This window comes from Remersonia thermophila, chromosome 1, assembly GCF_042764415.1.
Source record: "Remersonia thermophila strain ATCC 22073 chromosome 1, whole genome shotgun sequence".
NCBI lineage: Eukaryota > Fungi > Ascomycota > Sordariomycetes > Sordariales > Chaetomiaceae > Remersonia > Remersonia thermophila.
In genome coordinates, this window is record NC_092217.1 from 2,473,845 (window position 1) to 2,495,883 (window position 22,039).

General features: G+C 60.0%; 6 protein-coding genes across 6 annotated transcripts; 2 read left to right on the forward strand and 4 right to left on the reverse strand.

The window, feature by feature from the left end:
- Positions 1-3: 3 nt before the first annotated feature.
- On the reverse strand, positions 4-1,080 carry VTJ83DRAFT_699 (uncharacterized protein; the record flags this gene model as incomplete). Its single annotated transcript, XM_071013761.1, has 1 exon — positions 4-1,080. The coding sequence occupies one exon, from the start codon at positions 1,078-1,080 to the stop codon at positions 4-6; it is 1,077 nt and encodes a 358-aa protein (XP_070870052.1).
- An 879-nt stretch (positions 1,081-1,959) lies between these two features.
- Positions 1,960-2,725, reverse strand: VTJ83DRAFT_700 (uncharacterized protein; the record flags this gene model as incomplete). The annotated part of the gene is made up of 3 exons (XM_071013774.1): positions 1,960-2,464; positions 2,533-2,618; positions 2,699-2,725. 3 exons carry the CDS (start codon positions 2,723-2,725, stop codon positions 1,960-1,962), a joined length of 618 nt encoding a protein of 205 aa, XP_070870053.1.
- A 2,774-nt stretch (positions 2,726-5,499) lies between these two features.
- VTJ83DRAFT_701 (uncharacterized protein) lies at positions 5,500-6,918 on the reverse strand (the record flags this gene model as incomplete). Its single annotated transcript, XM_071013785.1, has 1 exon — positions 5,500-6,918. The coding sequence occupies one exon, from the start codon at positions 6,916-6,918 to the stop codon at positions 5,500-5,502; it is 1,419 nt and encodes a 472-aa protein (XP_070870054.1).
- Positions 6,919-9,474: 2,556 nt separating this feature from the next.
- On the reverse strand, positions 9,475-11,056 carry VTJ83DRAFT_702 (uncharacterized protein; the record flags this gene model as incomplete). Its single annotated transcript, XM_071013796.1, has 2 exons — positions 9,475-10,842; positions 10,922-11,056. 2 exons carry the CDS (start codon positions 11,054-11,056, stop codon positions 9,475-9,477), a joined length of 1,503 nt encoding a protein of 500 aa, XP_070870055.1.
- A 2,077-nt stretch (positions 11,057-13,133) lies between these two features.
- Positions 13,134-14,078, forward strand: VTJ83DRAFT_703 (uncharacterized protein; the record flags this gene model as incomplete). Its single annotated transcript, XM_071013807.1, has 4 exons — positions 13,134-13,195; positions 13,268-13,442; positions 13,564-13,737; positions 13,809-14,078. 4 exons carry the CDS (start codon positions 13,134-13,136, stop codon positions 14,076-14,078), a joined length of 681 nt encoding a protein of 226 aa, XP_070870056.1.
- A 2,054-nt stretch (positions 14,079-16,132) lies between these two features.
- On the forward strand, positions 16,133-18,093 carry VTJ83DRAFT_704 (uncharacterized protein; the record flags this gene model as incomplete). Its single annotated transcript, XM_071013818.1, has 8 exons — positions 16,133-16,278; positions 16,342-16,410; positions 16,471-16,641; positions 16,714-16,929; positions 17,021-17,273; positions 17,338-17,589; positions 17,673-17,760; positions 17,822-18,093. 8 exons carry the CDS (start codon positions 16,133-16,135, stop codon positions 18,091-18,093), a joined length of 1,467 nt encoding a protein of 488 aa, XP_070870057.1.
- Positions 18,094-22,039: the final 3,946 nt, after the last annotated feature.

Consider the following 22,039-nt stretch of genomic DNA (forward strand, 5'->3'; position numbering starts at 1 on the left):
TCCTCACCAAGCAAACGCCTCCCGCCCGCCCCTCCTCGCGACCGGCCTGCCGCTCTCCTTCCTCTCCCTCCGCTGCCTCCTCCCGTCCTCCTCCCCCTCGCCCTCGTCCTCCTCGTCCCCGTGGGGGAGCAGCGGGTGCGCGCCGCGCCCCCAACCACCCCCGTCTTCCCTCCCAAAGATCTCGAGGTCCACCCCGTACCTCGCCGCCTCCCCGCGCACAATCTCCCGCCACTTGCGCAGCAGCGGGTGCGCCTCGGCCACGTCGGCAAACACCACCTCGTCCTCGTCGTCCCCCCGGCCCTCCTCCCCGGCGACGCGGTACCTCCACGTCCCGTCCTCGCCGGAAAAGTAGTCCTGGGCGAACACGGCCTGCGGTCCCAGCTCCCGCCTCGCCTCGGCCAGCAGGTGCTCCATCCGCCTCGCCTCGCCGTCGCCGCCGCCGCCGCTACTGCTGTTGCCGCTGCTGCTGCCGTAGGCATCGGCTCCTCCTTGAAACAGGGACGAAGACGACGACAGCTCGGCCCCGGCCCCGGCGGCGGCCCCGGCCGAGGACGACGGCGGCGAAGGCGGGAAGGAGGAGTGCAGGCTCACGAGCCCGACGGCGGCGGCCAGCCCTTCGAGCACGCCCAGCAGCTCGCCGGCGCGGGCGCCCAGCGCCGCGCCCAGCGGGTAGCCCTCGTCGAAGCCCGGCTGGGCGAAGCGCGACTTGGCGAGGGCGATGCCGTCGCGGTAGCCCGCCGTGCGGTGGGCCTGGGCGAGGCGGGGCAGGTCGGAGGGTTCCTGGCGGCGGCCGAGGGGGGGAGGGTGAGAGGGCTGCTGCTGGAGGAGGTGGTGGTGGTGGTGGTGGTGATGGTAAGGAAGATTGGCGTGGTCGTCGTCGGTGGCCCAGACGTCGTCGAGGCTGTTGCCGTTGCTGTTGTCGTCGTTGTTGTTGTTATTGATGCTTTCGGTGGTGACCGGAAAGGCTTCGTCTGCCGCGTGGCCCTGGGGCCTGCCAGCGGCAGGGTGGTGGTGGCGGTGTGAACTCATGGCGACAAAGATATCCGGATCGCCTTGGACGGATGCGTGGCGGAGGAGCATAGTACTCAAGATGGCCGAATAACTTTGTGTGACTGGACACAAATGGCTAACCGTTTGGAAAGGCGATGTGTAGGGATTGTGGATAACGGCGGCTTTATTTGTAAGAAAGGGTGTTGAGAGTTTGATGTGTGTCTGTGAGAGAGAGAGAGAGAGACAGAGGATGCAAACAGTGAAAGTTTCATGGAGGAGGGGCCGGGGGTGAAAAGCCTGTTCGAACCCTAACCCTTTCGAGTCTGGCGTCCCCCTCCATGGACGGGACTGGGACTCATGGAGACACTGTGTAAGCTTGTGTAAGCCATCTCCCATCCATGTCCAGGATACTTCGGGTAGTTCTGTGAGATTGAAAGAGTGGTGAAACTAGGTGTTTGTGTAAGGTAGTTGGATTTTTTTTTCCCTACTCTTTTTTTTTTTTTTTTCCGGGATGCAATTTACCATGGCTTCCATTCATCCTCGTCCCCGCCCCCCCACCCCCCACATCCACATTCACGGCGTCACTGCTGGGGATTCATTCATCATGACATTTATCATCATCATACTATTGAGCACTTGGCTGGCAGCCCGCATGGACCCTCTTTCGGCTCCTTGGATTTCTTGGCCCTTGTTTCCTCCTGACCATTTCCATTTCCATTTCCATGTCCATATCCATGTCCATGTCCATGGCCGCTCCCATTTCCGTTTCCCGTCTCGAGCGGCACCGTTTGTTTTGCCTTTGGTTGCTCCTCCTTCCTCTGGACTTGCGCCGTCGCCTCCTCTTCCTCCACGACCGAGCTCGAGACGCCTTTGTCGAACCGCCCCGCATTAGCAACCGCCTCTGCATCGCGCCGCGCCCGCTGGCGGCCGGGTGATGGTGGTGGTGGTGGTGGTGGTAGGAATCATGGCTCACGCACCCACGGACTTGGCCACCGTTTTGTAGAACCACTCGCCCTGGATGGTGGCAATCTCCTTCTCGGCGTCGCTGGGCTGGCGGCTGCCGTCGGCGCCGGCGAAGGTGCCGGCGCCCCAGGCGCTGCCGCCGCGGGCGGCGCTGAGGTCCGTCAGAGGCCCAAACGCCTTGGCGTAGCCGAGGGGCACGAAGATGATGCCGTGGTGGGCGAGGGTGCTCATGGCGGCCAGCGCCGTCGACTCCTGGCCGCCGCCCTGGCTGGCCGTCGAGATGAAGAGGCCGGCGTACTTGCCCCAGAAGCCGCCCGTGCTCCACTGCTTGCCCGTCTTGTCCCAGAAGGCCTTCCACTGCGCGGGGAAGTTGCCGTAGCGGGTCGGGATGCCCAGCAGGAAGCCGTCGTACTGCTCGAGCACCGAGGGGTCTTCGAGCACGGGCACGTCGGTCGGCTTGGCGGGCGCGTGCATCTTGGCAAGCACCTCGTCCGAGAGGGTCTCGGGGACTCTGGTGGTTGTTAGCGGGCTATCGTTTGGACGTCTTGTCCTCTTTGTCTTCTTGGGTGGCAATCGTACTGGTAGAGATCGGCAGTGCCGCCGGCCTTCTCAATGCCGGCCTTCTCGGCCTCGGCGAGCTGCCGAATGTGGCCGTACATGGAGTACTGCAGTGGCGGACGACAACGACGCGTTAGCCAGCCCCCTCCTCTCTTTGACGGGCTTCCTTCTGGACCACACGACGTACGTAGACAATGGCGATCTTGGGAGCCATGGCGAGCGTTTGGCTTTTTTGGATCTTTTATGTGGGTATCAAGGACGACAGCAAAAGACGAGAACGAGAGCGTCCAGGGTATTGGCCGACTCGACAGTAGGTGGCGATCAAGGACGGGGAATGCAAGCTGGAGTAGGAAGAGAACCGGTGGAGAGCAGCCGGAGCAAGCACGGGAGGGGGAGGGAAGTCAATGGGCTTTTAATACGAGCCGGAAGAAGGGGGAGGGAGGAGGGGGAGCAGGAGCAGGAGCCAGGAAGAAGACGTCGAGCGTTGTTGGCATGTCTAGGATCCAGCTATCGGATGATGAGCTGGCCCCCCCGTCGCAGGGCTCGCGGCGTCCCACCGGTCGACATAACCGACTGCCGCATTCGTCATGATGGGGTAATCCACGTCAAATCCGAATCAGTACCGCCTTTCGAGACGAGATATGCATTTCTCGAGGTCAGAGCTCCAACAAGGCAGCAGCAACGCCAAGGGAGGGAAGGAGGGGGGAGGGGACGGGCCCAACCACGCACTAACGTCACAGCTACCGCCCGTGCCTTTCCACACCTTTGACGACCCTCGCCGTTACTTTTTTCCTCTTTGCGAGCCTGGTGTCGTACTACGTGTGCTAATTGTAGCGAAGGCCTCTTTCTTTAGCTCGTGCGGCATGCTGCAGCTCCCGTGTAGGGCACTCTCTGTTCAGCAAGGGCATGGCACTCCTCTGTACGCAGTAGAATGTACATACGTGGAGCCGCCGATGCTACCTTGTCCCTCTTGGACGAGACCATCCCAGAGTTCGGATGGATCCGATCTGGACGATGCCGGGCTCCTCCAGCTCCCGGGTTCCCACCCATTCCCCGCAGGCCAAGTACTTGTACTTGTACCTACGCAGTAGTTACATGCTTGGGTCGCTCAGGCTTTGGGAACCCGACATCCGCTGCGGTTGCGGATTGGAACGTACAGTGAGGGTGGTACGTGGCCTGGAAAAAAAAGAAATGGCAGAACCCGGTGCGCTGAGCGCATCGAGGCATTGAGCGCATCGAGGCAATCGAGGCGTCGTGGGGCTTCCTTTTCCATGTTGACCTGATTCATGGCGAGAGATCTGTCCCAATGCAAGAATGCAAAATTGCAACGATGCAAGAATTGCAAGAATGCAGCCCCTCTTCCAGGTTGGACGGTGGAGGCTCGGGAGAATTTCCCATGGCCCCCGCCTGCCCGGGCCTACCCAGACCTGCCCCTCCACCCGCTGCTGCCATGTACAAAGTACAAGTACGTACCACGGTACGTGCTGTGGACAGGGTACCTAGTTCCTCCGTAGGTGGCACTGGACCGATCCCCGGTGCCCCACCTGCCCGCCCTACCCGTCCAACCTACCAGTCAACTGCCAGTTACCTACTTGCATCCTAAGCGCAGCGGTCGTACGTACCTCTAAAAGTATGTAGGCACTGTGAAGAACCTGATGCCGCAGGCTCTGTGCTCGACCCCACGGGCCCCACGGACCCCACGGGCCCGCTTTCTCCCGGGGCTCAAGGTGCTGACTCAGGGCTTATGTACGCAGTATTCGTACACCCTCTGCCAACCTGGGCCACCTCAACTTGGGCGGATTGCGACAAACGCCGCTCCCGGCGAAACCGCCACCCCATGGCCTCGTCATGTTTAGCCAACGGTTTGTCATGATTTCGTGGCTGCTTTTGGCTGGCTGAATAATCTCCTCCATTCCCCTCCCGCCCTTCCGTGATATCCATTCTGCCGTTGTTTCGCGGCATCGCCGTGATCCAACGGCCCGAAGGAGCAAACACCCAACAGGTCCGTCCTAGGTACCTACTAGGTAGGTCGATAGGTAGGTAGGTAGGTGGATAGTAAGGTAGGTAGGTGGATAGTAAGGTAGGTAGGTACCTGAAGCAGGTAGAGTGGATGCCGGCGAAGGCCCGCGGCATCCGGGAACGACAGGACCTCAACCTCAACGTTTCTTCTGCATGCACAGCGAGCCGGATGCGTCGTGTTGAGAAGATCCCTTGTATGTACTCGTACGTACGTACGTACATCCGAAACGTGACCCGTCGCCGCCAATTGCTTCGGGACTGGGAAGCCAGGATGCGGCTCGGGCAAGCTTGACGATCTCCGGACGACGGGCAGCATACTTGTTAGCATCATCATCATCATCATCATCATCACCAAGACATCCGTCAAACGCAACGACCCCCTAGCGCTCAGGAACGGCGCCGGGACCGGCTCGCTTCTCCGGCGGCGGGTCCGTCCGAACGACAACAGCCCACGGATAACACGGTATCTAGTAAGCACGGTACGGTACGGCACCATGGAACCTGGAAGCTTGCCGTCGGGGTCCGATCGGATACTGTCGTGAAAGTATGGACAAAGTATGGGTGTACCATAGGCGGCGGGGTGCTGCGGAGCTGCGGAGCTGCGGGCCATGTTTCAAATGTTTCACCGCCTCTACAGGCTTCTTCTTATTATCTACAGTAATACTTATACACATTAGGGGTACCTGGGACATGAGGTCCCCTTCGGTATCTATCCCGTTTCTCCTTTTTTTTTTTGTCCTGATGCCCTCCTGTCCTTCAACATAGCCAAGCTTTGGAACAAGACAGACGTAGAGAGCGAGCGAGTGAGAAAGGAAGAGAGAGAGGGAGAGAGAGAGAGAGAGAGAGAGAATACATGCCATAAAAAAGGAAACGAAAAAAAAAAAGAACCACCAAAACGACGGCCGGTGATGACGAACCCTCAACATACGCCCCGATCCAAACGGTAACAGAAGAAAAAAAAATATTCCCTTAGCCCTTGAAACTCCCCGTCTTCTTGTACAACAAGACCCTGGATGTCGCGTACAGGACCGTGGCCAGGAGAAGGCCGGCGGCCGTGTACAAGATGGTGCCCGTCCAGTTGGGATCCTCGAGGCTGCCGAGGATGGCCCCGGCGATCGGGGTGCCGATGAGGATGGCGACGCCGGCGGCGATGAAGCACATGCCCGTGCGGGCGCCGACGCGGCTCAGGTCGGGCGACAGCGTAAAGATGACGCTGGGCGTGAGGCTGACGACGCCGCCCGAGAGGGCGCCGTACAGCACGGCGAAGGCGACGGCCCCGGCCAGGCTGCGGACGCCGAGCCAGCCCAGCGCCAGCGCCGCGCTGCCCAGCGTGCACGCGACGATGAGGTTGAGCGAGCCGTAGCGGTCGGCCAGCGCGTTGGGCACGACGCGCCCCACGACGGACCCGGCGTTGAGCAGCGTCACCAGGTACGGCGCGAAGGCCGCGTCGGCGAGGCCGTTGGACGTGGCGTGCAGCGACACGTAAAAGAAGCTCACGTACAGCGTCAGGAACGAAAAGAAGCAGGCCGCCACGAAGAGCACGTACGGCGCGTCGCGCAGCGCCGTCGCGTCGAGCGACGCCCGCCGCCGGGCCGGCGGCGGCACCCGCGTCCGCATAAAGGCCAGCGGGATCGCCGACAGGCCCAGCAGGATGAAGGCCAGCGTGCGCGTCGCCCAGCCGAACCCGGCCCGCGCCTCGACGCGGCTGAAGAGGATGGGGAACACGGTGCCCGCGACGGGCGACCCCATGCTCGACAGGCCCAGCGCCAGCGCGCGGCGCTTGGAAAAGTACTGGCTCAGGATCGCCGCCGAGGGCAGGAACAGCAGGCCCATGCCCACCCCCATGGCGACCCCCTGCGCGAGCATGACCTGCCAGTACGCCCGGCACACCGACGTCACGAACTGGCCCAGCACGAGCAGGAACAGGCCCGCCGCGAGCAGGTGCCGGAAGAAGCCCGCGTCGTACAGCGGGCCGGCCACCACGCCCACGAGGAAGAGGAGCGCGGCCTGCACCGACCCGATCCACGAGATGGCGGAGGCGCCGTGGTCCGACAGCAGCGACGACTCGTAGTAGGCCTGGAAAACGCCAAACGTGTTGACCACGCCCCAGGTGGCGACGAGGATGATGGCCGAGCAAAACACCTGGAGCCAGGCCAAGAGGCCGCCGTCGGGGACGTTGCTGTGGGTTGCGGGTTCGGGTTCGGGTTCGGGACCGGGGCCGGGGCCGGGACCGGGGCCGGAGCCGGGGTCGGAGCCGGGGTCGGCTCGGGCCGGGACGGGGCCAGGGGTCGGCGACGCGGTCCCGCTGCCCGTGGTGTCGGTTTCGAGTCGGTCCGATTCGGAGCCGTCGGACGTGGAGGCCTTCTCGGGGTCGTGGTCCTTCTCCATGGCGGCGGGCGGCGTCGGCAGCGTTGGCGGCGACAGCGGCGGCTTGGGGACAAGCTTTGACGAGGTGGGTTGTTCCGTCTATTCTTCGTCGTGGCCGGGCCTTCGTTGTTATATACGCCGCTTTAGAAGGCCAGGTATTACCGAAGGCAGGGGTCGTCTCTGGTGGAGCCGATACGCCGACGGACAAGCCTTCGGTGGCGGTTGGTTGGGAATTCTTCTATTACGTCTCAACTCGGTTCAACTCGACAGCTCGACAACCCGACGACTGACCGACGATGGACGGGCGACAATTGATGCCTTACATAGACTTACATAGACCACTACGCACCACGCTTGCAAGAGGAGAACAGGAAGGGACCGTCTTTTTATTCCGCCTTGCATACCCCCCCCCCCCCCCCCCTTTTTCTTAGCCACGACACGCCATCGTCGTAGCATTCAGGCCGGGCCCCCATCCACCATCCACATGGCGGGCCACAATGTCAAGTTACCTACGCAGTATGTAGGGTGCCTCTCTGGTTTGTAATGCTCCCGAGGTGCAGGTTCCGCCCCTCGCCTCCCTCCCCCGGGCGGCGGACCCCACCTCCTCACCGGCTCCCACCGCGGCTCCCGAGGCTTTGGACGGGGCTCGCCATACCGTAACCGGGTTAGCTCCGCTCGGCTCCGTCGTCGCCCTGTTGGCGAAAGAATGGGAGGACCCGCCACCCCGGCATCGGGGCGTTCGCTTGGAGGGAAAAACTTGTGTGTGTTGCGGAGAGAGGACGACGGGGCGGAGGATGACGAAGGGTGGATGACATTTTTGCTTCGATTACTGATTCCTTTTTGTCCCGAGGCTTCGATTCTCGGGGTTGTGCTTGTACATGATGGAATTGGTGATCACGAGAAAAGCGAGCCGCCAAAGATGGGACGAGACGAAACCAAACAAAGGATGGGATGAAGAAACTACATACCGCTTTATTGTGCAGCTTCGCCATTCCCATGGGTGCAGCTTCAGAACGCGGATCCCACCGACCCTCCACACGCACGCACACACACACACACACACGCACGCACACGCATACACACGTGTAGGCTTCGGCTTCGGTCCGCTGCTCGCCGTTGCATCGAAATCCCGACGTTTGATGCAATATATCTGCCGCAGACACCCCCCTCCCCTTCTTATTCGCCGGCGGGCTCCGGAGCTGGTTGGTTGCGGCGGCTCCCTCCTGCTCACCGTCTTCTCAGCTTCGGAGTCACGAGGAGGACGCCATACGAGCGGCGGACATCGGGAACGGGACGCCCAATCCGCAAAAGACCATGCACTACCACGGTACGTGCCGCTGGGATCCCAATGACATGTCGGCGATCCATTTGCCGAAGCATCCAATCGTCCCGGACCCGGGTTTGGCCGGCGAGGCTGAGCCTGACGGATGGGACGTGCCCCGCTCCCACCCCCCCCCCCCCCCCTTCCCAGGCCCCAGGTCCCAGGCTCCCGGGCTCCCGGGCTCCCGGGCTCCCGGGCGAGGAGTGGGCGGGCCGCCCCCGACTTAAGCAGGGGGCGGCGGCCGAGACGGAGATTGGTAAAGAGAAGAGACGCTTCCCTCCATGACACGGGAGGTGGTGGGGTGAGCCTTCGATGCGTCCCAGGTCAGCTACTGCGGACAAGCAAGCAAGGTGATGTGATATCCATTCCCTTCATCTTGATTCCCCAAGTCAAAAAGGCACCCGGCCGATCGGGTGTTGGCCATTCCGCTTGAGCGGGACGTCCCATGGGCATCATCTCCCTGTCCAAGGTGTCCGGATCCACAATCTAGGTACGCACGCCCCGAGCCATTACGGAAATGAAGATCACCAAAAGATCAGCGGAGCGCCCGGGATGGGAGGGCTGTGTAGGTACCTACTATACAGGCCGGGCAGATCAGGGAATACTCGGTAGGTACCTGAGTGAATTGGCCAGGTTGGGGGCCGCTGCGTGCCTATGTCGTGGGTGGGAATCACCCACCATGCCTCCCTGCCGGACCTCTGGACCCATCCGTGGCAGGGCGCATAGTATAGAAAAACAGTCCGTCCTGCATTCCAAAAGCCGTGGATCCATGCCATCATGTCCGGCTCGAGTCGAATCCGTTGAATGCTGCGTCCAATCTCCCCGGGCCATGCATTGGCATCCAGTGGATGTCCAAGGAGAAGGCAGGCTGCTTTTATTGAGCTCGTACGTGGCAAACATTCCAAACCCAGAGAACGAAAACGTAGAGGGGTGACCGTGTCCAAGGAGAGATTACTGCAGCACACCCTCCGACCCAGATATATCCAACCCCAGCGCCGCACGCCCACCTCCCATGCAATCCAGATGAGTACTCCGCAACACCGGTCAAACCAAACCAACGCAAACGTGTATTGATGTACACCCAGGATTCCTTCCAGCCTCGGAAGGGTATCTCAACAGGCCGCCCGCCCTCCCGCAAGCCCTCCTCGCATATACCGTCTTTGGGTCCAAGGCCACTTCATTAATCGTGCGTCACTATCTCGTGGAACCGTATCCCACCCGCCACCAGCTCCCCCTTTCCACACCAGGCCCTGCTGCTACGTGGGCCTCGCACTCGTCACTGGCTCGATGACGATCTGAGGCACCTCGCGCAGCCGCAAGCTCGGCAGCCGCGGTACGCCGTCCTCTCCGCGACTGCGGCTGCGGCCGCGCGACGGTGCGTCTGCTGGCGCTTGCGCCTGGGCCGCCAGGTCTTCCATGCGCGCCGACAACCGCCGGTTGCGCTCCTCGGCCGGCCCGGGATAGCCCGGCGGGGGGTCGGGGTAGGGGCTCTGCGCACGGCTGCCGGCGTGGCTTCTTGTTGCCGCCGCCGACGCCGCCACGGAAACGTCCGAGTTGCGCCGCGAGGGTCCTGGCGTCGCGTCGCTCAGGCTGACCTCGTCGTAGCTCGGCGGCGGCGGCATGTTCAGCGTGACCAGGCTGGTCTCTCCAATGTCGCCATCCTCGGCGTCGATGATTTCGGGCGGGGAACCGGCGCCTGGCGCTGTGCCGGCCGAGCTCGCGCGCGACCGGGATCGGACCCGCCCGCCGACGACGTACGGGGTGCTGGCCGCGCTGGCCATGGACAGGCCGGGCGAATCGGGACGGTCGTGCAGCGAGCGGGCCGTGTCGATCGGGGAGAGGGTGGCGCCGCTGGCGCTGCGGTTGCGGCGCACAAACAGGCTCGAGGCGGACACGGCGCCGATGCTGGCGGTATCCGAGAGAAGGGCGACGCGCTCCGTGCTCTCTGCGCTGTTGGCACGTACGCGGGTGCCGTCGGCGCGGGCTATGCCGACGTCGGCGTACGAGACGCTGCTGACGGCGCGGACCTGGCGGGTCTCGCGGATGCGCTCGTGCTCGGTCTGCAGCGCGTAGAGCTCCTCCTCGTGGCGGGCCGTGCTCTGGCGGGCACGCTCACGCAGCTCGCGCAAGGCCACCACGTCCTGGGCCTCACGGGCCTCGCGCCGGGCCCGCCGCCGCTCCTCTCGCTCCGCCAGCTGCCGGCGCCGTGCGGCGCGGATCTGGTAGAGCGCCTCCATTTCCTCATCGCGTAACGCCTCCTCCTCCTCGGCGGTGGGCATCTCGACCACCACGTCGATGCCGTCACGCTCTCCCTCGCGGCCCAGCACCACCTCGTTCTCGGCGGCCTTGGGCCGGTATGCGGGCAGCGTCATCACGCTGCGCACCGAAGTGCTGCGGTCGATACCCGGGACGGTCGAGGCATCATCGTTGGACGGGTGTGATTCGGGGCGCGAGCCGCCCAGCGTGGCATTGCTCCGATCGTCGTGGCTCATCTGGCGCCTCGTGGACGTTTCTTCGTTGTGAGCGGGCTGATAGGCATGCCCTTTGGACCGGCGGTAGTACTGGCGTAGCACCAGGCCCAAGAAGAAGCTGATGCCCACGGCAGCCAGAGCGAAAATAACAATCTAGGCGGCTTGTCAGCTGTAGGTTCCATCACGACGGTCCCCCTGCCCCTCACAACACCCCAAGAGCCATGGGACATACTTGAACCATTTTTCCTGTGTTCTTGGCGCTTACATCCCGGCGTTGTGCTATGGAGACGGCCGTGTGAAGCGCTCGGTCAAGCGGTGGCCGGGGCCCAGCCATAGGGCGCGGCCGCCCGAGGGAAAGCGAAGGCATTGCGGTTGCGACGGACTCAAACGAAAGCGACAAGCAGCAGCGCTGGTGATGGCCGATCGATTGGCGGGAAGGGGTCACACGCTACGAAGCACAGGGCCTCGTCGGCATGGCGTGCTGTCCCGCAAGGGGACGAAGGAGCAGCGTTTCCGTCGGGCCGGGCAGCGGTAGGAGACACCGGATGTCTTTGTTGTGTGGTGGTGAAGCGGGTTTTTTTTTTCCTCGTTTCGGATCTCGTTTCGCAAACGGATTGTCGATTGACACGACAAATCGAACGGCACGCTCGATGGGAGAGACGTCGCCGTGAGGGTCAAGTCGTCAAAAGGTGGGAAATGTTTCGAGACATTGCCAAACGACGACAAAATCCGACTTACGGCTTTGGGATGTGGACGGGAAGGCAGGCGCCAGTCAGCCTCCTCCCCTTCGCTCCGCCTTCAAAGCGCGCGACTGGGAAGCTGCGACGTTGAGGCACTGCTGACTTGCCAAGCCGGGCCGCCTCTTCAGGGCAGCTAAGGCTGCCGTCCCCACAGTGTCACAGCGTCCAGTCCAGTCCTCGTATGTCCTGGGGCCCCCAACCCTCGGCCGCATTGACAAAAAAGCCGTTGTTAATAACTATCGAGAAAGAGTTCCACTCCGGTTAAAGATTCCATTTGCGCTTCAGCACCTAGGTAGGTAGTCCCCACGGATGCTTGGGTAGGATGTCAAGGAGAACTGCTGACGTTTCTTTCGCATGTACCTACTTATCGGTAGGTACCTACCTCAGTACCTCAGCTGAGATGTCTTCTCAAGGTACCTACACAGTACCTAGGTATCCGAGGCTACCTGACCTTACCCAGTCCAAAACCCAGCACCAAGCGCAACATCGGCAGGCAGGTGCTGCTACAATACGAATGCATTGGATCGCGAAGCAAAGCAGCCCAAGTGGGACCATGGGTGGTCAACCCGGAAATGAGCAGTGCGCTGCCGCGAATGTCACAGCCACCACAACGTCGCTACGTTACCTCCCCCCGCGCAAAATCAGGTTATGCTTTGACTGCGTATGGCAGCAGGACAACATCCCCCTTCGATTTGTGTCTTCATTGTCGCACCAAACGGGTGCCCCTGAGGACAAAAGAATGAATGCGCATAAACTTCCTCAAGAAACCGCGGAAAAATTAAGACTCTTTCCGATTGATCTTCGATTCGAGGTCAAAGCCTTCGGAGAAAGCATTCCCCGATCCAACCCCCCGGTTTTGGCTGACATCGGGGATCAGGTGGGTGTGAGAGATTCAACAGCCACATCCCGCGTGGCTGGGTCCGTTTTCTGACGGCCTGTACGAGGACGCTTGGCTCCAAGCGCAAGGAATTGCTTGAATCAGAACGTCAAGAGCATGAGAAACGAAGGACGGAAGAAGGGTCAAGAATGATAATAATAATGATAATGATAATGATAAAAAAAAAAAAACCGAAAAATAAAGGCTCACCCACTCTACCAATTCTCCCGTCTTCAAAAGATCATGTATAGAGTACGTCACCATCCGAACTCCCTGACATAATTAAGCGCTTCAGAGCCCAGGGCACATGCTTGTCGCTCCTCCTTCTCCGCCCTAGCCTCCGCCACACAACACAGCCTCCATGTCTAGCAGAGTTGGCCATGCCCCCACCTTGCAGCCTTTCGTTCTCTTGTTGTCCAATCGCCGAGTCTGCATCGACAGGCCGATCCGAGCTCGCATCGCCGAAGCCATGACGGGATGCTGGCGCCGGCAATGCCCGGCCCGACATTGCCGGGTGTCCGAGACGGGACCCACCGGAAGCCGGGCGTGGCCGGGCCGGTCCGTGAGCCGCCCCGCTTTCAATTCACATGTCTCGGTTTCACGTCCCCTTCGACCAGCAGCAACATTCCATACCGCGATAGCTCCTGGCCAACCGGCGCAGTCAGGTATCCGCGACAGAAGCAAGGACCGGCGTACCGGCCCCTGTGTTTTGCCATCATCGCTGGCGACGCTTCACACAACCGCATTGCCACCTCTGAGCCCGTCCATCCATCGTGCTCTCTGTCACCATCTCATCTCCCGTCAACGTCAAAACGAGACCCATCACCATGGCCGCAGCAACCTCCGCATCGGAGGACCCGATTGTCGAGGCCCTCCGGCAGTACACAAGGCAAGCTAGCGGTCACGCATGGAGCCGGACGGCCGAGAGAGAGCATTAGGTTGCTGACACCTCCCCTCCCAGCTGCGACGTCGCCGACGCTCTCGTCAAGCTCGGCGTCCCGGACGGCGGCTTCCTCCCCGGCATCACCATGTGGTCCCCCCAGCGCCAGGACGGTGATACCAAGATCGTCGGCCCGGCCTACACGGTTGTGTATGCGCCCCACGACGACCCCAGGTCCAAGTGGCCGAGCCATTACGTCAGCATCACCTTCATTACCTTACTTTCCCGCTCTCCCATTTATCCATCTCTTCTCAGGGGTAAAGGGGTGAAGAGGAAAGGAACCAAAGCCAGGGATGAGCCAACTGACGCGACGATAGATCGACGCCGTCCCCGCCGGTTCCGTCGTCTTCGTCACCTCCACCGACCGCACACCCTCAAACGCCCTCTACGGCGGCCTCATGTCCACGCGAGCCAAGGCCAGCGGCGCCGTGGGATCGGTGATTGACGGCCGCTTCCGCGACTTGCAAGAGCAGAGGGAGCTGGGGTATCCGGTACGGCCTTTCGCCGCGTTCCCCTTCTCCCGAGCCTCGTCGATGCTAATGATGAATGCCCATCTCTTCAGGTCTTCGCCCGCGACGTCGGCACCGCGCCTCCCGGCCCGGTGCTCAAGGTCGTGGCTGTCAACAACGAGCCGATCCGGGGCCTGTGCAGCGTAGAGATCGCGCCAGGCGATTACGTTCTCGGGGATGTCAACGGGGTCGTCGTGCTGCCGCGCGCGCTGGCCGAGAAGGCGCTGCCGCTCATGGAGAAGCAGGTCGAGGCGGATTCCAAGATGGCCGTGGAGATTGCCAAGGGGATGAGCTTTGCCGAGGCGAGCAAGAAATTCCGGTAGGACGCCGGATGGGGGAGGAAGCGCTTCTGCTCAGCCATCTTCGAGCGGACATGGCCGTATCCAGTTGGCTGTCGTGCGTGATGTAGCGATTCTGAATGTGGCTGGCGAACGGCCTTCGCCGCGTGACGTGCTCGCCGAGCAGCATGACGGCACAACTTCGTAGAGCCGAGCGTCAAGTTACCAGATCCTCGGGACCTCCCACCGGGCTGGGTCAGCATCGTGGCTTCGGGTACCGTACCGAGAGTTCGCATCGCGCTGGCACGTCATAGGTTGTGGATGTGTTGCGATCGTCCTGGAGGCACAAGGCAGCCCGAAGTCTCAGGTCTGCGATGGGAACTTGTGTTATCGCGGTGGCATGGTGCTCGGAGTCGGTCCCTGTTGTCTCATCCTAGTGACATGCTGAAAGCGAGAGAAAATATCAACACTGTTCTTGGTCGGGCGGAGAATGTGAGAAAGGGGCACCTTCATCAACACTGCTGCACATCCATCCATCCATCCATCCATCCATCCACATGCTAGCCGCGATCCGAGACATGGGATCTTCTCTGAAGCAGACAATAAACATTCCCAAAAGGGAATCTAGATCATGATATTCAATCAAACTCTTGACTTCACACCTCGAGTAGCTAGGTAACTGTCTAGACAGCGTTTGTTGCACAGGTTGGCTTTGTTCAACTAACCACGTCTCTTGCCGTCTGCGATAGCTATCTACTACTACATGGACTGCTCACCGACAGGAGAGGCGTTTTCAAACGTATAATTATCCTGGGTGCCCTAGCTGCAGTGGAGCCTGTTGGATCGCGCAATCATGAGCGTGAACCACAGCATCACCGTGGGAAGGAACTTAGGCTTTGTTGAGCCGTAGCGCTTCAACGGTCGCTGGTTGCTTTGCTAACAGTCGAGAAAGATATTTTCGAGTCCTTGGGATGCCGACTTCAACCGGCAGAAAAAGCGGAGTTGTCGTGAACGCAGTGTTTTTTGCAGTACGTCGCTGAAATCTACAAGCTAGTCAGATGAGCTCATCGGAGATCCATATGACACGATGGGGTCAGGTATGGAGTCCCGCCTGGAGGATGAAACCTCGTCCCCACCGTCCAGCAAACCTCTCAGGCATATCCTGCATCTGCATCACGGGGCAGAGCGGCGACAGAAATGGATCGCGACGATTGGTACGCGTGGCCCACGCGATAAGGCTGGCCACGAGCGCGGGCTCGGTTTCGCTTGCAACAACAACAACAACAACAACAACAACAACAGAAACACCGCATCGTCGTTGGTGTGTCGGGATTTGTGTTGACGAACGTCACGAACGAGCTCAGAATCCGGGGTGCGTCAAGAACGACGACCCTCCCCCCCTCCCCCTCTCCCCCGGCGAACCTGGCGGCCCAAAACAACCAACCTCAAAAGCCCATTTCCATGTCGCAATCCTGGAGGGAATTGCACGAAATTGTGCCCCCGCCTCGTGGTTGGCCCATGGACCTTAAAAGATGCCGCCGCGGCTCTGGTTCCCGGGGGTTCGGGTGCGATGGCGTGCCGGCCCACGCTGATGACACCAATCCACTAGCGGTCACCCTGGCCCCCCCGGTCCGGGCCCTCGGAGTTAAGTGTCGCCATCCACGCTGTCTGCCGCCGTCGGGCCACGACGCGGGTAGTTTTGTGGGTAGAAAACGTTGCAAGCGACGGGGTTTGGGATGTTGTCATTGGCCTTGACCGGCTCTTTCGTCCCGATTGAGTCCTGGCGCAACCTCTTCAGGGGCTAGCTCGCTGCTCCCTAGCTGTCATGATGTGATCCCCATGTGGGTTCCCAAGGGTTTGGGTCTGCCTATCGCGAGCAGAGCCGAACCGCGGGGGAGATGGAACTCTCAGGTAATCCAGGAAAAGTCTGTAGGCTGTGGGGTGCAGCGGGAACCGGGGGAGAGGGGAGGCGGGGGGAGCGAGGTGACATGAGATGTGTCTGTATATATGGGCGGTGCTCCGTAATGTCAAGATGTCTGGGTTCCTATCACCAGTCGCACATCCTCCCAACCAACTCCTCATCCCCAAAAGCTCCAGCCATGGCGGATGAAAAGAAGGCCGCCTTCCTGGCGAACGAGAAGCAGATCCCGGCGACGGAGAGCCAGTCCAGCACGAAGAGCATCAGCGAAGATGAAGGCTCGGAAATTACATGGACCGAGGAGGAGGAGAAGGCCCTCAAGAGGAGGTGTGTCTATTCTTGAAGAACCCCAAGCCAAGAATGAAAGCTGACCATAACATCCCGGGACAGAGTTGACTTTCTGGTCATGCCGATCTTGATCCTGGCTTTCTTCGCCTTGCAGCTTGACCGGGGCAATATGTGAGCTCCCCCTTTTCGCCTTCTTGGTTGACTTTTAGCAAGTTCTAACCGGCTCATCAGCGGCAATGCCTTGACGGACTATTTCATGCGGGATGTGGGCATCACCCAGTTCCAGTTCAACATTGGCCAGCAGCTCTTGTCTGCCGGCATCGTCATCCTCGAGATCCCAAGCAACATCATCCTGTATCGCCTCGGTCCCACCATTTGGATCGGCTGCCAGATCCTAGCATGGTGAGCATTGGGTCCCGTCCCGCGGCGTAAGCTTGATGTCCAGGAGCCTGCTGACGCCCTCGTTCTTCGCAGGGGCTTTGTGGCAACCTTCCAAGCGTTCCAGAAGGGTCTCTGGCCGTATCTGGCAACCCGCCTGCTGCTCGGCCTCTGCGAGTCCGGCTTCATTCCCGCCGGTCTCTTCACCATGACCCGCTGGTACAAGCGCGAGGAGACCAGCAAGCGCTTCGCCATCTACTTCATTGGCAACTACTTGGCTACTGCTTGCTCTGGCCTCATCGCCTACGGCATGTGAGTGCTCCCGGTTTCGCCAGAGCTTCGCCGCAACGGCGAGAGAGTAGTGAGGGGTGGAAGGGACCGCGTTCTGACGTTTCGATTCCAGCCTTCACATGAGGGGCATCGGCGGCCTGGCAGGCTGGCAGTGGCTGTTCTTGATCGAAGGCGCCTTCACCGTGCTCGTGGGCTTCGTCTTCATTGCCCTCTTCCCCAAGTCGCCCGCCAACCCCGTCTCTTTCCTCGGCATCCGGTACTTTACCGAGCGCGAATCGCAAATCCTGCAGCAGCGCGTGCTCCGCGACGACCCAACCAAGTTCCAGCCCCGTCGCAACGTCAGCTGGGGCGAGGTGAAGGATACGGTAGGCTTGCCCGTTTCCATTGCCGTCCCACCAGGGAGGTAGCATGCTGACGAGGCCATACTAGTTCACCAACTGGCGCATTCTCCCTCATTTCCTGATGGCCATCCTGGGCCTGGCTCCCGCCCACACCATGGGCTCGTACGCGCCGTCGCTCGTCGTGTCGTTCGGCTACGACCGGCTCAAGTCCAACGCCATGCTTTCGATCGGCTCGTGGATCTTGTTCATCTTGAACCTCGTCTGGGGCTACGCGGCCGACAAGACCGGCCGCCGCGGTCCTATGGTCCTGCTTGGAGTCTTTTGCTTCTGGGGTTTCACGGTGCGTAGCTGCTAATTGCCCGCAGCTTGATTGGAGCATCCTCCGGAGCCAGGAGCAGGCCTGCTGACTATCATTCCACGCAGCTCGGCTCCCGCCTCGTCATCGACTCTCAAAACCCGAACCTGCGCTTCGGTCTCCTCATCGCGACCATCGCCTTCCAGGCTCCGTGGCGTGAGTAGCCCCCTTTCAGCCTTGGATCCACTGCCTGGTCAGGGAAGCTAACCTGCTCCAGACGCCGTCAACGGCTCCTGGCTGGCCCTTAACGCGCGCTCCGCCGGCGAGCGGTCCATCACCATGGCCATCTTCGTCATGAGCGCCAACATCGCGGGTATCATCGGCGGCCAGATCTTCCAGGCACGCGACGCACCGCTGTACCACACGGGCTGGACCGTCATCATTGTGCTGTGCTCCATTTCTCTGGCCATGGCCATCACCGCCAACCTGCAGTACTGGCTGCTCAACAAGATTCAGAAGAGGGAGGGAGAGGATCGTTACATTTGGTAAACTGTTTTCTTTTTGGGTTTGAGTTATTGATTCACTTGCTTGGCTGGGATTGTGCGTTCAAAGGTTGTTTTTGTTTACTCAAGGCGAAGAAAAAGGGGCAGGGGCATGACGGTTAAGGTTTGGCAGATGAGCTCTGGAATGACCATGAACATGAGAAGACACGAACATAGCGCCAGCATAGAAAAGCGAAGACGTGAAGAGCGTTAGAATGAGTGCCTCCCACAATACCATCGAAGACACACCAACTACCCATTTTTCAAACGGTGCGGTCATATCTGATGTTTGCGGCACGTTTGGCTTGCCACCGCCGATGTCATGTCGCCCGCTGCGACATAGCTGAGGCAGCGGATGAGGCGGGCGGCCGGAACATCCCGACACGGTCCAGCGAATTATGCCCCCGGGACATACTTCAAGCTCCGTAGAGACGAGAAAAACCTGGAAGCTGGATTCAACGTAGTATCGATTCAGCTGCCATTATTAATGAATAAACGACCTTTGTCCTGGTAACTGCCGCGCTGTCCTGACCTGGTACTCGGGACCTGCAGCGATGCAATTATTGGACATGGTGTAGACGCCTTCCGAAGCGGTCTTGTTGGTCATTTGGGAGGGCGGCGAGGCAACGTCACGGGATTCTGGGAGGGCAACCCGCCCACAGCACACGCAACGATCACATTGCCCAAGTGAAACCAGGCCCTGGCCTTGCTCCGTAGACTTGTTACTTGGGGTGACTATCCCGTTGTCTGGAGGCCGATCTATCGCTAGATGCCGAGAACAGAGCTGGCTATGAAAAGAGCTGCTGCCTCGTTGGGCATGCCGTTGTTCAGGAGATGCCCATACGGGCCTAGAGGAAGTTGAGCCATCAACAAGAGTCGTGTGCCTTTCTTCTGGCGACTCGTATTGGAGGATTCATGTTGATACCATGTAAAAGCGTCTTGTGCGATTCCCCATGTAGTGTTAGTTTGTGCCCGCCAACCCGGGTCTAGTCTCAGTTAGGCCGTGGCTTGCGAAGTCGGCGATGACTGTTCTGGGTATACTGCGTACTATACTCTCTACGAGGAGGCGTGCCTATTCATCCAACCGCAGACCGACGCGGCGTGTGGCTGATACAAGGAAGCATCCAGTCGACGCGAGGATACTGCGGCGTCATCCGTTCTCCTGAGAGAAGAGTTTCAGGCAGTCTAAATCTTCAGGGTTGGATGCGGCAAAGAAGTGATTCACCCAGTTGGCGTTTTCGCAGCTGCCCATTCGCCGTTCGTATTCGTGACATGGCTGGCAGGACAATACTGTGTAGTCAAGGACCAGCCTGCAGCCGCACAGACCTGTGGCACACCTCGCCGACGGCTTCTTTCCGCTGTTTCTCACTCTCGACTCCCGTGTGCGCAAGCATCGCTGCGTGTGACGAACTGACCAAGAGGCTGCGCCGCCGCCCGAGCGCGATGGGAAAGCGTGCGAATGAGCTTCATGAACGCGTCGTATATAGTGAGTGCTTGCAGATATGTGCTATAATTACGGTCGCATCCATTTTCATCAGAGGGCCGTGTGGAGAAATCTTACGGCGGGATCGATCGCAAGCCAGACCGGCTTGAGGAATTCCGCCGACAGGAGCCGCGTGCGGTAGCGACGGGAGAAACGGCCTCTTGCAAGAGGCGGCTTACTACACTAGCCTGGTTTCAACATTAGCGTTCGCCGACGTTGCAACGGTGGCTCACCAAGCCAGCTTTCCAAGAAGATTCTGTTCCACGTTCCTTTTCGATCCGAACGATGCCCCTGACTTGATGGTTGCAGAGACGCAGGGGAAAACACCGCGGGCTGGCTGGCCCGCATCCCTCCAGCATCGGCTCCCCACCCCCCCATGCGTTCGGCTGCATCGTAGCGATGCGTCGAGAAGAAGCCAGAGAAGCCGTTGTGAGGCTTGAGCGACGTCACTCCCATTTTGCTCTTTTTGTTGGTGAAATCTCCTAGGTGCTATTATCCGCAACTGGATACGCAGCCGAGGGTCGCATCTCTCCAGGCCTCTGGAAGGGGAGAGGCGAGGGGCGAGGGGGAGAGAGGGTGTGCATGTTGATTTGTCGAGGTTGGGACGAGAGCTGTTATACCACCTGTGAGTCTCGAGTACCTAGCTAGTGTATAGTAGTGCTATGTACATAGTTGCTAGTCTTAGCACAGGTTTCCAGCATTCGCGTTTCACCACTCCAGCGTTGCTACTTTCTATGTATGTAGATCTTCGCAGGATTCCGAGAAGCGGTCGATCTTGGGCTCCGGGCTTGCGACTTGGCTTTTCACCGTCTCACGCCGTCGCTCTTGGCCTCGAGCATGAACCCCACAGGCCCCTTGATTCTCGGCTTCCATTCCGTAGTTCCACCTCACTGCCCCCTGAACGATGCTTTGTTTTAGGGTGTCGCTGGTGAGGTAGTTAGCGCAGATTCTCCGCCAATGCTGAAAACTGCCGTGCACCATCACCAGAAATATCTTAGTTGAGACGAACCTCAGCCTTGATCTTCAGCTTCCGGTCTGTCCGACCTGCCGGCGTCGCCTTGTTGCGGGGATGTCTAATGGGGATGATGCATCAACGCTGACCGTGATTTCCGCTCCTACATTTCGTTTTGGCGGCAGGGACCTCAGAAAACCTTACACCGTGGGTGAAGAATCGGGGTCACCGGGGTCGCGGGGTCACCGGGCGGGGTACCGTTTCCTCAGCTGCATAGCATCATGCAGCAGGGTGCGAAGTGGCTGCATTCTGCAATTAGTAGATCGTCACAATGGTACACTGCGCGCTCTCGCGAGGGGGATTCCTCCAGCCTGCGGGTTGCAAAAAGAGGTGGACACGAAGAACATGGGGATTCAGCTCCCGAAGGTTCCATGGTGTACACGGAATGTAAGTGTATATGGTGCGCCGGGGTGAGTGGTTGTGAAGGTGTGCGTATCGTTTTGCTGTTGGTGGGGCATGGCGGTTTCGAGTTCCGGATTCGGAACCCTGGATGGAAGCTGGCGTCGTGGGATGGTGTTGCAGCCTCCATGCAGCGATCCAAGATTCTGAACGACCACTTGCCCAAGCCGGAGCCCATCTGCTTTCCCCGGGCCGTGTGCACTGACACGCCGTTGGGGGATGCGAGGTTGGCCATCCCCATTTCGGTTAGCGCTGCCGCCGCGTGCATGGTAATACCTGACCCTGTCTTTCGGTTCGAACACCTGAATCGTTCGGTTCGCCCCCCCTTGTCTTCCACTTCCAAACCTCGTGGAATGCCCGACGACAATTGCAATGCGATTCAACTGCCAACAGCCGACTTCCCTTCGGTGCACAGGGCAACACATACCTACGCTCCTTTTCGGAGTCCTTGTTCCAAGTTTCTCGTTCGTGCAAAAATGCTGCTGCCAAGGTGATGCACGCCGCTTTCGCTTACCCAGTTCTTCGCTGTCCAAGGGAACGTACCTTTTGCATGCACCCCCACCTGCGTCCGAATGCGACGGTATCCCGACAAATAACTAGTTATTCCAAGAACCGAGGCTCTTAAACGGGAAACATATTATCCATGTCGGCCAAACCTGGGAAAGACGGGCTCGCCTGCAACAAAAATCGTCAAGGCACCTCACCCGACATCACCAGCCTGGTGGATGAAGTGAAGAAAGAGAGCTTGCTGAAGTTTTGTACTATACGTGTCGCTGGATGGCCCTGCGCTCTTCGCGGCAGTTACGCTAGTGTGCGCTACGTTCAAGGCCATCCATGCCTCGAGGTCAGGAGCTCTGGACATGGAACGCTGACAGTTTTGCACCGATCCACTTGGCCCGGCTCTTTTGCATTGTTTCCCGTGAGCCCCCGGGGTACCGAAGTTATCAGGTCGACGGGCTCCCGGCCAGGTAAAGCAATGGCGCGGATCGTCGCAATGGCGCGGATCGTCCCAGTCCCACAGCAGGACCGATGTCTCTGTCCCGTGGGCCCTTCGAGACC